Source organism: Prionailurus bengalensis, chromosome A2 (genome assembly GCF_016509475.1).
Source record: "Prionailurus bengalensis isolate Pbe53 chromosome A2, Fcat_Pben_1.1_paternal_pri, whole genome shotgun sequence".
NCBI classification, from domain to species: Eukaryota; Metazoa; Chordata; class Mammalia; order Carnivora; family Felidae; genus Prionailurus; species Prionailurus bengalensis.
Genome location: NC_057348.1, coordinates 112,572,820 through 112,586,272, shown reverse-complemented (window position 1 = coordinate 112,586,272; position 13,453 = coordinate 112,572,820). Strand labels below are relative to the sequence as shown.

The window sequence follows — 13,453 nt, the reverse complement described above, 5'->3', positions numbered from 1 at the left end:
TTCTGTGCTCATAGATTGGAAGAATAAATATTGTCAAAATGTCAATACTAACCAAAGCTATCTACACATTCAATGCAATCCCAATCAAAATTGCACCAGCATCCTTCTCGAAACTAGAATAAGCAATCCTATAATTCATATGGAACCACAAAAGGCCCCGAATAGCCAAAGGAATTTTGAAGAAGACCAAAGCAGGAGGCATCACAATCCCAGACTTTAGCCTCTACTACAAAGCTGTCATCATCAAGACAGCATGGTATTGGCACAAAAACAGACATGTATACCAATGGAATAGAATAGAAACCCCAGAACTAGACCCACAAACATATGGCCAACTAATCTTTAACAAAGCAGGAAAGAACATCCAGTGGAAAAAAGACAGTCTCTTAAAAAATGGTACTGGGAGAACTGGACAGCAACATGCAGAAGGTTGAAACTAGACCACTTTCTTACACCATTCACAAAAATAAACTCAAAATGGATAAAGGACCTAAATGTGAGACAGGAAACCATCAAAAACCTAGAGGAGAAAGCAGGAAAAGACCTCTCTGACCTCAGCCGTAGCAATTTCTTACTTGACACATCCCCAAAGGCAAGGGAATTAAAAGCAAAAGTGAATTACTGGGACCTTATGAAGATAAAAAGCTTCTGCACAGCAAAGGAAACAACTAACAAAACTAAAAGGCAACCAACAGAATGGGAAAAGATATTTGCAAATGACATATCGGACAAAGGGCTAGTATCCAAAATCTATAAAGAACTCACCAAATTCCACACCCGAAAAACAAATAACCCAGTGAAGAAGTGGGCAGAAAACATGAATAGACACTTCTCTAAAGAAGACATCTGGATGGCCAACAGGCACATGAAAAGATGCTCAACATTGCTCCTCATCAGGGAAATACAAATCAAAACCACACTCAGGTATCACCTCACGCCAGTCAGAGTGGCCAAAATGAACAAATCAGGAGACTATAGATGCTGGAGAGGATGTGGAGAAACGGAAACCCTCTTGCACTGTTGGTGGGAATGCAAATTGGTGCAGCCACTCTGGAAAACAGTGTGGAGGTTCCTCAAAAAATTAAAGATAGACTTACCCTATGACCCAGCAATAGCACTGCTAGGAATTTACCCGAGGGATACAGGAGTGCTGATGCATAGGGGCACTTGCACCCCAATGTTTATAGCAGCAATTTCAACAATAGCCAAATTATGGAAAGAGCCTAAATGTCCATCAACTGATGAATGGATAAAGAAATGGTGGTTTATATACACAATGGAGTACTACGTGGCAATGAGAAAGAATGAAATATGGCCCTTTGTAGCAACCTGGATGGAACTGGAGAGTGTGATGCTAAGTGAAACAAGCCATACAGAGAAAGACAGATACCATATGGTTTCACTCTTATGTGGATCCTGAGAAACTTAATAGGAACCCATGGGGGAGGGGAAGGAAAAAAAAAAAGGAGGTTAGCGTGGGAGAGAGCCAAAGCATAAGAGACTCTTAAAAACTGAGAACAAACTGAGGGTTGATGGGGGGTGGGAGGGAGGGGAGGGTGGGTGATGGGTATTGAGGAGGGCACCTTTTGGGATGAGCACTGGGTGTTGTATGGAAACCAATTTGACAGTAAATTTCATATATTGAAAAAAAAAAAGAAACCACCCTTGTATAATGGAAAAATATTTTACCATATGTTTGAGGCTTTTCTTGTAGTTTTTTAAGACTCTGAAATTTCCTGCTAACTAATAATGATTTAAATCCATTCGTGAAAGAAAAACCCACTAGCTACAAATACAATAGGATAAAAATAAGTGGCTTAAGGGACAAAAGTGAGTCTATTACAAGCCTACGTGGGATCCTCAATTTCACTGGGGTATGGTTTGAGTTTCTTTCCCAACGAGGCAATATAGTTTTAGAAAAAGGATCGTGTTTTTTTTTTTCTTTTAATTCTGGTAAAATATACATAACATGAGATTTATCATTCTAGTCATTTTTAAGGTAGTATTCTCCTGGATCAGAGAGGCCAATTCCTTCTGTGTCACTATTATTTTATACTCAGCCTTACATTGCTATTCTTTTTTTTTAGTGATAAAATAATCATAACATAAACTTTTAACCAGTTTCAACCATTTTAAAGTGTAGAATTTAGTGGCATTAAGTACATTCATATTTTTGTGCAAACATCACTACTATCTAACTCCAGAACTTTTTCTTCATCGTGTGCTGAAATTCTATACCACTCTGAACCATAACTTCCCATTTCCCCATTTCCTTAGCCCCAGTAACATCCAATGTACTTTCTGTCTATGAAGATGACCATTCTAGGTATCTCATATAAGTGTAATCACATAATATTTGTCCTTTTGCATCTGTCTTATTTTAGTTATCATATCTTCTAAGGTTTTCCATGTAGCACGTGTCAGAATTTCCTTCCTTTTTAATATTGAATACTATGAACTGTACACACATATAATGTGCTTATCTATTTATCTGTCAAAGGACATTTGGGTTGTTTCTAACTTTTGGCTATTGTGAATGATGCTGCTGTGAACTCTAGTATACAAATATCTGTTTGAGTTCCTTCTTGCAATTTTGTTTGGTATATACCCAGAAGTGGAATTGCTGGATCATATGGTAATACTATTCTTAAGAAGAGGCTAGTTTTAAAGAATGATCCAGTTTCAGATTTAGCTTAAATCCCTAGAAGATACATAATCTTGGGGAATATAGCATGGTGGTTATGTGAATGAACTCAAGAAATGTGTCTGGGTCCACATCCTGGCTTCACTGTTGCCTAGCTGTTATTCGGCCTGTCTGTGCTTCAGTGTGCAAATCTGTGTAATAGGAAAATAAGTGTTCTGATCTCACTGGGTTCGTAGAAGGATTAGCTATTATCACCCATTTGTTCCTTTATTATGCCTACAATAATGACTCATGAATGGCTTTAGAGGGATCCATGAACCTCTCAATGTTTTAGGTAAATTTTTGTGTACAAGAGCATTTGTAGATTTTTCTGAAAAAGTTAGTGGTTTATTTTTCCCTTTCTTAGATTCTTAGATGGGGCCCTGATCCATCAAAGGGGAAGAAGCACTGCCCTAAAATAAATTAGTGGTCTCTAATTTAACACCAAGCCTAACAAATGTGAGCTTGATTAGGCAGGCTTATAAAATGTTCCATGATGCTTTTAGGATGAGATAGTCTCTATGCTACCTTTGTTCTTCTGGCTAAATTCCAGCCAAGGAAATCCCCTTGCAGAAATTCCCTTTCTGTTCTCAACTATTATCATGTTGCTACAAATGGTTTTGAAAAGAAAGAAAAAAAAAACAAAAGAAAGAAAAAGAGAAAGGAAAAGAAAGAAGAAAAAATTGAATAAATCCCTAATTTCATATATAAAAAGTAAAATATTTAATTGTCATAGATGTACCAAAATGTGTAATAATTAACCTAACTTTGGATAACCACTTGTTTGGGCTTAAATTAATAAAGTAGCCCACAGCTTAATGCATCATACCAATTTTCTTATTGTTCAATTCTTCAAGTTATATAAGTATGTTAAGATCCTCTGAGGAAGATCAACGGGATGCATCATAGTGAGAAAGAGCAGTAATGATAAAGAAAAGCCCATGAAGCCTGCAACAAAGCAGCTCTATCTCTTTAAAGAATAAAACTGTGATGGAAACCCTTCCCTCATAATTAGCAAAGGGTCTTTTTAAAGGTTCTCCATTGATGTGGTGTAGCTGAACCTCCCTTAATAATAATTATGCCTAGATTAGCATACCACTTTTAACATCTCAGAGTGTTCACAGGCTTTATCCCAAAGTCAGTGTGGGCTTCCCCTGCTTCCACAGGGGCCTACAGGTCTTTACTGCCATGCCTTCTGTACTGGGACAGAATAGAAACCTGCTGCATTGGCATGCTGGGTCCAAACCAGTAGCAGAGTGGTACCACATAGTCTGTGGCATAAATCTTTATCCACTGACACTTGATCCTCCTCATGAATAAGATAAGTGAAGCAAAACTAGTTTGCAGTAAGTCTAACTTAAGAATTCCAGAAAAGAGAACTTTAGACCTTGGAACTATTCTGTACCAAACTCATCCAAAATGCATTTAACAAATGCTTACTGGCTGTCTAAGGACCAGGCCTCATTCTAGTGCTGGGGACACTGCAGTTAACCAATCAAAGCCTTTGCCACTACTGAGTTTACATTCCAGTAGGGGAACAGAGACAATAAAATAAACAAAAACATACACAGTATGAGAGCTGATAAGAGGGGCGCCTGGGTGGCGCAGTCGGTTAAGCGTCCGACTTCAGCCAGGTCACGATCTCGCGGTCCGTGAGTTCGAGCCCCGCGTCGGGCTCTGGGCTGATGGCTCAGAGCCTGGAGCCTGTTTCCGACTCTGTGTCTCCCTCTCTCTCTGCCCCTCCCCCGTTCATGCTCTGTCTCTCTCTGTCCCAAAAATAAATAAACGTTGAAAAAAAAATTAAAAAAAAAAAAAAGAGCTGATAAGAAGTACTATGGCATGTTTAAGGAGCAGCAAATGTGGAGGAGAATGATGGGGTGTGAGGTTCCAGGAGCTTAGAGCCTGATTCCATAGAACCTTGTCACTTACTGTAAAGATCTTTTTTTTTTAAGTTTATTTGTTTGTTTGTTTAGAGAGTGAGTGCGAGCACACTTGCATGCATGCAGAGCAGGGGCAGAGAGAGAATCCCAAGCAGGCTCCTGACGTAGACCCATGCAGGGCTCAATCTCACCATGAGATCCTGACCTGAGCTGAAATCAAGAGTTGGATGCTTAACCCACTGAGCCACCTAGGTGCCTGGTAAGGAATTTGGTATTTACTTAGAGTGAAGAGTGAGTTAAAAAGCCACTGGAGGATCAGATTTACATTTTAGTGGCATCACCTGACTGAAGGGAGCCTGGGGGGCTCAGTCAGTTGAGCGTCCGACTTTGGCTCAGGTCATGATCTCACGGTTCCTGAGTTTAAGCCCCGCATTGGGCTGACTGCTGTGCGCAGAGCCTGCTTCAGAAGCTCTGTGCCCTCTCTGTCTGTCCCTCCCTCTCTCGTGCTCTCTCTCTCAAAAATAAATAAATGTTAAAAAAAAATCCAACTGAGGACAAGAGTGATAGTTCCCTTATGCTCATTTTAGTCAAAACCTACCTTCTGCTCCAGGAAACTATTGATTTTATTTCTTTTTAAAAATCACTATAGATTAGTTTTAGTGGTTCTAGAACTCGATATAAGTGGAAGACAATGGGGGTAATGGAGAGGAGGGGTGGGAAGGAACAAGTGAAGGCTGGGCATGGAGGGGGTGGATACAGCATTCACCAATAAGAAGAGATATATTTTATTGTTCCCTCTTTGTTCGTTTTGTAGTTTGGAAGATATTTTGAGCTGGAACTGTTAACTGCTGTGGGTTAGGCCATATCATGCAGCAGGTCTGAGAGTTCTTAGAGGAGCAGAAATGAGATGTGCTGTGTGCCCTACCCTCCTTAGGTAGGAACCTCTCCAAAGGTTTGATTCCACAATCGCCCTCTGTGTGGAATGTACAGAGGACTCTCAGGGCACTGGAGCTTTCATTACCTGGCCTTTTTTGAACTCTCCTCTTTGCTATGAGTCACTTTCTAATAAACTGATGCATATATAATTAATTCCGTTTATTGTGCTACTTGTCACCCCTTTGTTACCATTTACCTTCATCCCATAAAAGACCAGCAAACCAAACTTAAAGCAGTTTCACACCTATATGTCTCTACAATGTCAATAATTCTCTCACCTTTAAAAAGTGAAGAATAATAAGAGTAAATACATTTTTAAAAACTTAAATTCCTTCATAATTCTGTCACACAACTGCTGGTATTTTCATATACGTTGTCTTCATTTTTGTGCACATGCACACCTATTATATATAATTGTAATCATAGTTTACAAACGATTTGTGTTCTTCTGTTTTTATCATGATACAGATTTAATTTTAACCATTAGTAAAAAAACTTTTATTAGTTTATTATGTCACTAATCAACTACTTTAAAAGTCTGAACAAGTTCTGATCACCTGAAGTGATTAACACATTGGTTGAAAAGATAATAGACACTTAACCTTTAACAATTCTGGAACCTATTACAATGTTTTTAAATATCTTATATATATATATGTCAATTGTATCTCAAGAAAATGAAAGAAAAATCTTATGTAAGTTAAAAGATGGTTGGTTATATTAAGTGTAATAATTTTTTGGTACATTCAAGCCCTAAGTAACTAAGCATCACCATTACCGAATACAATTTGAGTGCATTCCGTAGAGCCCAGTCCCAGTTACTAAATTTAAAAAAATGAATAAAGCATCAGCCATACCCTTGAGGGAATCATTATTTCTTTTCCACTAAAATTAACCAAACTGGCAAAGTATCTACAATAAACATGGACTTTCATATCACTTCCTTACTTTATGGAAATAAGAAATATCACGAACAACAGGTGGCACTCTCATTGTGGGATGAAAACAAGGGTAAAAACATATACAATTTAATTTGCAAGTTGATAATAGTAACTAACAGATTATTCAATAAGCAGTGTGCACTCTGGCTGCCAGTATCCATTTCTGGTGGCACAAAGTTAGTATTTAACAAGAAAAGTCTGTAATTTTCTAAGACACAAAAACACAACATGTTTTCAAACAAGTTCAAAGTAATTTGTGTCATTAAGCCTTCTGAAAGGTTTGAAGGCCATGATTGATTGACTGATTTTTTAAAGAGAGAGAGAGAAAGCGAGAAAAAGCGAGAGAGAGAGAGAGAGAGAGAGAGAGAGAGAGAGAGAGAGAGAATGCATGCAAGTGGAGCAGAGGGGCAGAGGGAGAAAGAGAGAGAATCTCAAGCAGGCTCCATGCTCAGTGCAGAGCCCAACACAGGGCTTGATCTCATGACCATGGGATCATGACCGGAGCCAAAATCAAGAGTCAGATGCTTAACCTACTGAGCCAGCCAGGCATCCCTGAAGGCCATGATTTAAAAGAGGGGTTGGCCATTGAAAAAAATATTCATGGTTTTTCATGTCACTGCCACCAACTACTGTCCCAAATGCAATGCAGTTTCATAAAGGACCATCACTGAATTGAAGTCCTGAAGCAAGTCAGTAGCATGCAGTAAGCAGGAGGTTAGTATGAAGTTAGAGGGCCAAGGGCTCTTACAGGAGAATGATTCAAGGGTAGGGCAAACCACACTGTATGCTTCCACCCTGGAAATGAAATTAAGTTAAAATGAGTACTTTGGGGTTGCCCTAAAGAGGAAAAGTGGTCAGAGAAGAGAATCCTACAGGTGTGTATGCAAGAGGCTAAGAATGGATGTGGTTATAACTGTGATAGTGGTAGTGGTATGGGGTTACTAGGGGGAGGTGTAAAGTGTAGACCATTGGAAAGGAAGTATATATGGGATGACTGCGTGGATATCAGCCCTGTATGTTTTTAGCACCAACTATAGCATCTTCTTCTTTCATCCAAATCACTTCCTATAACTATCATGTATAAGTTTTTACAAGGGTGAACATTCTGCATCAATACCTTAAAGAGGGCTCTGAACTCAAGAAATAATCCAGTGCAGAGCCATACTTTCTTGTATTTAAAAACAATGTTGAGCCAGGAATATGGAAATAAGAAATGATCTGCTCACTTACCTTCTCCAATGCAGCTTGAACAACTGATTCACTTTCTGTATCTAGGGCAGATGTAGCCTCATCTAAGATCAGGATCTTTGGGTTTCTAACTAAAGCTCGAGCAATTGCGATTCTCTGTTTCTGTCCTCCACTCATTTGTGCTCCTTTTTCTCCTACCAAGGTATTAAATTTCTAATGAAAAATAGGAAAAGAGCACAGAAACAGAAGGCAGCATGATCAAATTATTAGAATAGGCAATGACAGGCAATAACAGTTGTGTTTTAATACCACCTTAACCACTACTTCAGCCTGGCTGCTTTTGACCTTTGAGTTGTCCTTTGTGAAAACAAACAACTGTTGGAAAAAAAAGAGTTCAATAAAGAGATGACCAAAGGAAAATTTGGCTAGGACTAAAAGAAATGAGAATGTATGATAGTCAGGATTTTTAGGGAGATTAATAATATTTGAACCAATCTTGAAAGTTTTTAAAGACAATTTAAAATGTACTGATATCTTTAAAAGAACTGCTGTAATACACATTCTTAACTATCTGAAATGTTTAACAGCAATTTAATATATTATTCACAATTTCCTTCCTGGATATTCTGAAAAAAGGTATGAAAAGATTAATGCAAAACAAACTTCTCAAAATTTTTTTCAGTCTTGGGACACTTTTGGACCTGTGTTTTATTTCCTTTACTTTTTATTTTTTGGGATATACCTCTTTAACAAATGAGATATTTGAGGTTGGAGGTAATTTCTAGAACTAATGAAGCATAGTTGTAATATTGTATTGGGTTAGGTCCATGACCCAAAGCTCATTTCTTCAAGGATATAAATTTAAATAGTTTTCTAAACCTTTGATTTCTAGAGTTTGACCTTTACATTAAAAAAAAACACATAGGGGCACCTGGGTGGCTCAGTCGGTAAGCCTCCGACTTCAGCTCAGGTCATGATCTCACGGTTCGTGAGTTTGAGCCCTGCATTGGGCTCTGTGCTGACAACTCAGAGCCTGGAGTCTGTTTTGGATTCTGTGTCTGCCTCTCTCTCTGGCCCTCCCCTGCTCGTGTTCTGTCTCTCTTTTTCTCTTTCTCTTTCAAAAATAAATAAACATTAAAAAAATTAAAAAAAAAAAAGAATTGGTTTGTTGATATCCACAAAATAGCTTTCTGAGATTTTGATTGAAATTGCACTGAATCTATAGATCAAGTTGGGAAGAACTAACATCTGGCAATACTGAGTCTTTCTTTCCATGAACATGGAATAGCACTGCATTTTAAAAATTCTTCTTTGATTTCAATCTTTATATAGATCTTGTACATATTCTGTTAGATTTATACCTAAGTAATTCATTTTTTGGATGTTAATGTAAATGGCATTGTGCTTTCAATGTCAGATTCCACTTGTTCATTGCATATATATAGGAAAATGATTGATTTTTGTATATTAACTTTGTATCCTGGAGCTTTGCTATAATTGCAGTGGGTATTTTTTGGTCTGTCTTCTTTTACTTAGCATAATAGTTTTCAGATTCATTCATATTGTGTGTATCAGCAATTCACTCCTATTTATTTCTGAGGAGTGCTTCACACAATGTGAATCTACCTTAAGCTACCAACTTCAGCAAAAACAAATAAAAACACAAAAAACCCAAAGAGGTCAGTTAATTCTGATTTTCAGTTAACAGTGAATACTTTTCTTAGTGTATGTACATTTCATACAATATTTGGGATATACTTATGATAAAATTATTCATTGTTTATCTGAAATTCAAAATGAACTGAAAATCTTGTATTCTATCCAACTTTATATCAGTTGCAATTTATCTATTCAGCTGCTGCTGAACATTTGCATTATTTCCAATTTTTGAATATTATGAATAAAGCTGCTATGAACATTCATGTACAGAATGTTCTTGTGGTCACATTTTCATTTCTTTTGGAAAAATATGTGGGACTAGAATGCTGAGTCATAAATGTATTATAAGGTTATTATGTTAACATTATAATAAAGTGTCAAATTTCTTTCTAAAATGACTGTACCAATTTCACTTTATTCAGAATGAATAAGAGATCTAATTGATTTACATTCTCATCAGAAGTTATAATTGCTATTATTTTTAATTTTGGCCATTCTAACAAGTATGAAATGGTATCTCATGGTGGTTTTACTTCACATTTGCCTGGTGAATAATAATGCTGAATATTTTTCATTGGTATATTGTCCATTTCTTTGTGTGTGTGAAATGAAATGTCTATTCAAGTTTTTGTCCATTTTTCTGTTTTATAATTGTGTTTGTTATAAGAGTTCTGTATATATTCTGAGTGCATGTCCTTTGTCAGACCTGTGTATTGTAAATATTTTCTTTCACTCTGTGTTTGGCCTTTTTACTTTCTAAATAGTGTCTTTTAAAAGGTTTTGATTTCAATAAAGTTCAGTTTATCATTTTTTAAATAGTAAATGCTTTTCTACCTAAGAAAACCTACCTTGGCTTGGTTACATCAAGGTCACAAATGTTTTTCACTTAAGTTTTTGTTTTTGAAGTTTGATAGTTTCAGTTTTTATATTTGATTTAAGATCCATGCCACATTAATATGTATACATGGTATGAGGGAAGGGTCACATTTTATTTGTTTTTCCAGAAGGATATTCAATTTTCCCAGCACCATTTGTTGAAAAGACTTTCCTTTCTCCCAACAAATTAACAATGGCCTTGTCAAAAATAATTTCACTAGATATGTGTGGGTCTTTTTCTGGACTCTATTTTTTCCACTGATCTACATTGTGCCATTTCTACTTTCTTAATGCTGTCTTAAAATTACATATTGTAGGTCTTCCAGCTTTGCTGTTTTTTTTTTTTTCATAACTGTTTTGTCTATTTTTAGTCCTTTAAATTTTCAAACAAATTTTGGAATTAGCAGGTTGATTTCTAACAAAAAAGATTTGATTTGGATTTGGAATTAGCAGATTTGATTTCTAACAAAAAAGACTTCTGGGATTTTGATTGATATAGCATCAAATTTATCAATTTTGGAAAAACATGTATCTTTAAAAATACTGAATTTCTAAATCAATGAATAAGTTACACTCTATTTAGATCTTTAATTTCTTTCAGCAATGTTTCATAATTTTTATACAGAAGATTTACACCTTACATAAAATTTAGTCTATTTTAATATTTTTTGATGCTATTGTAAATGCCACTTTTTTTTTTGAGAGAGAGAGAGAGAGAGAGAGAGAGAGAGAGAGAGAGAGAAGGGGAAGGGCAGAGGGAGAGAGAGAATATTAAGCAGGCCCCATGCTCAGTGCAGAGCCTGACATGGGGCTTGATACCATGACCCTGGGATCATGACCTGAGCCAAAATGAGGAGTGGATACTCAACTAACTAAGCCACCCAGGTGCTCTGTAGATGCTGCTTTTAATTTTGATTTCATTTGTAATTGTTGCTATGATTTAGAGATCTAGTTGACTTTTTTTTATAGTTATAGGTCTTACTAAGATTATTTCTGTTTTAAAAAAATTTTAATGTTTATTTTTGAGAGAGAGAGAGAGAGAGAGAGAGAGAGAGAGAGAGGGCGCTTGGGCGGGGGGGAGGGGCAGAGAGAGGGAGACAGAGAACTCAAAGCAGGCTCCAGGCTCTGAGTTGTCAGCACAGAGTCCCATATGGGGTTTCAACTCACGAGCAGTGAGATCATGACCTGAGCTGAAATTGGATGCTTAACTGATTAAGCCACCCAGGTGCTCCTAATATTACTTCTTTTTGAGTGACTTTTGGTAGTTTGTGTCTTTCAATGAACTGACCCGCAGCTAAGTTGTCAAATTTATATAAAGGCATAGCCTTGTTCATAGTATTCCTACAACATTTTAATGTCTTTAAGATTAATAGTGATGTACTATCTTTCATTCTTCCCATCAGTAATTTCTCTTCTGTTTTCAGATTCTTCATCAGCCTTGCTACCATTTACTGATTTTATTAATCTTTTCAAGGAAACAGCTTTTGATTTTAATGATTGTTTCTAATATTTTTCTTTTTTTCTTTTTTGCTTTCACTGATTTTTGTTCTAATCTCGATTATTTCCCTTCTTCTGCTTGCTTCGGGTTCAACTTGCTCTTCTTACTCTAGTTTCTCAAGTTGGAAAGTTAGTTGATAGATTTTAGGTCTTTTTTTCTTTTCTAAAAGCAAATACTGATACATAGCAGTTTCATTTTTATTTAGTTAAAAAAGTCATTAATTTTCCTTGAAACTTCCTCTTTCAGCCAGAGATTATTTAGAAGTGAGTTATTTAATTTTCAAATATTTGTGGATTTTCCAGATATATTTCTCTTAGTGATTTCTATACTTTAATTCTATTATGGTTTGAGAACATATATTGTATGTTTTCTTTGAAATTGCAAAGTTGTTTTTTTAACGGCCCAGAATATTGTTTACTTCCGTGAACATTCCATGTGTACTTGAGTAGAATATATTCTGCTGCTATTGGGCAGTGTTCCATAAGTGTCAGTGAGATCTAGATGGTCAGTAGTATTGTTCAGGTCATCAACAGCTGTACTGATTTTCTGCCTACTTGTTCTATCAAGTACTGAAGGCTTCAACTAAAATTGTGTGTTTGTCTGGTTCTCCTTTCAGGAGCAGCAGTTTTTGCTTCATGCATTTTGAAGCTTTTCTTAAGTGCTTAAGCATTTAGATTATAATTTCTGGCTTATGGATCATAGTTTCCTATTTCTTTGTATATCTAATTGTTGCAGAATGTACACTTAATTCTGTGAATGTTATGTTGCAGAAACTCTGAATTCTGTTTTCTTCTGAAAACAAAGTTAATTTTTGTTTTAGTAAGCAATTCAAATATTGCCTGATCATCTTGAACATGTGTAATTCTGGTTTTACGCTTTTTTAAGGGAATCTGTAGAAAGTCTCAAAATTTGGCAGCACCCAACTGGTAAGTTCTGTCTCCTCTGGGGATCTTGTCATGGCTTGATTTTGTTAGGGTAGGTCTAGAGTCAGCCTACTCTAAGGTATGGATTTACTCTTAAGGTGTGGCTTTTTTTGGTGGCTCAGCTATATGTCTGGGGTATTAAAAAATGTTAATGTAATCTCTCCATTCTGGCTGGGCTGTGCTTTCAACAGACTTCCAGTATCTTTATTCTACTCTCAGCTTTGTAGCAGCTGCTCTCTAGTAAGCCTTGGGAAGTCTTATCTTCAGACAAGGATTTCCAAGTGGTGCTGACAGGGACTTCTACCTCCACACCTCACTCCACAGGTCTCTCATTGCCTCTCCAGTTGCTTATGCTGTCCTGAAACTCTATCTCTGTCTTTCAGTTTAGTGAAGTGCCATGTTCTGTCTGGATTCTAGTTCATAGAGATGGGGGTGAGAGGTGTGTTCCTCTGCAGAATTGCTGCAAATTCATGGAGTTTCCTCATGAGTTTCCTTTCTCTCTGGAATCACAATTTTGTGCTACCTCTTGTCCAATGCTTGGAAACATACATCCTATGCTTTTCTGGTTGTTGATGGGAAAACGCTAGCAAGTATCAGTTAATCCTAATATATTAATTTTAAAATATGTGTATATCATAGAAATAATGGCATTTATTTAAACACATATTTCCCCAATTTTTCCATTGGGGATGTCTGGAACTTTTATTTATTCCTGTGCTTACTATTATTTCTCTGCTCAACCATGGCTGTGAAATTTAGTTTCCATCATGAGCCAGTATCTTTAATTTGTTCCTTGGATTATATTTTTAAGATTTATTATTAATTATATAGCAAGGGGCATCTCTGTATAAATACTGGACTTTTAGTAA

At 36.5% G+C, this 13,453-nt stretch overlaps 1 protein-coding gene across 1 annotated transcript in view; it reads right to left on the bottom strand.

Annotated features, from left to right (window-relative positions):
- The window catches only part of ABCB5 (ATP binding cassette subfamily B member 5), a 116,363-nt gene that overhangs the window by 75,998 nt on the left and 26,912 nt on the right, over positions 1 to 13,453 (bottom strand). The window contains exon 13 of the mRNA XM_043589061.1: positions 7,671 to 7,841. Coding sequence (XP_043444996.1) covers positions 7,671 to 7,841 — 171 coding nt within the window. The remainder of the gene's footprint in view (positions 1 to 7,670; positions 7,842 to 13,453) is intronic.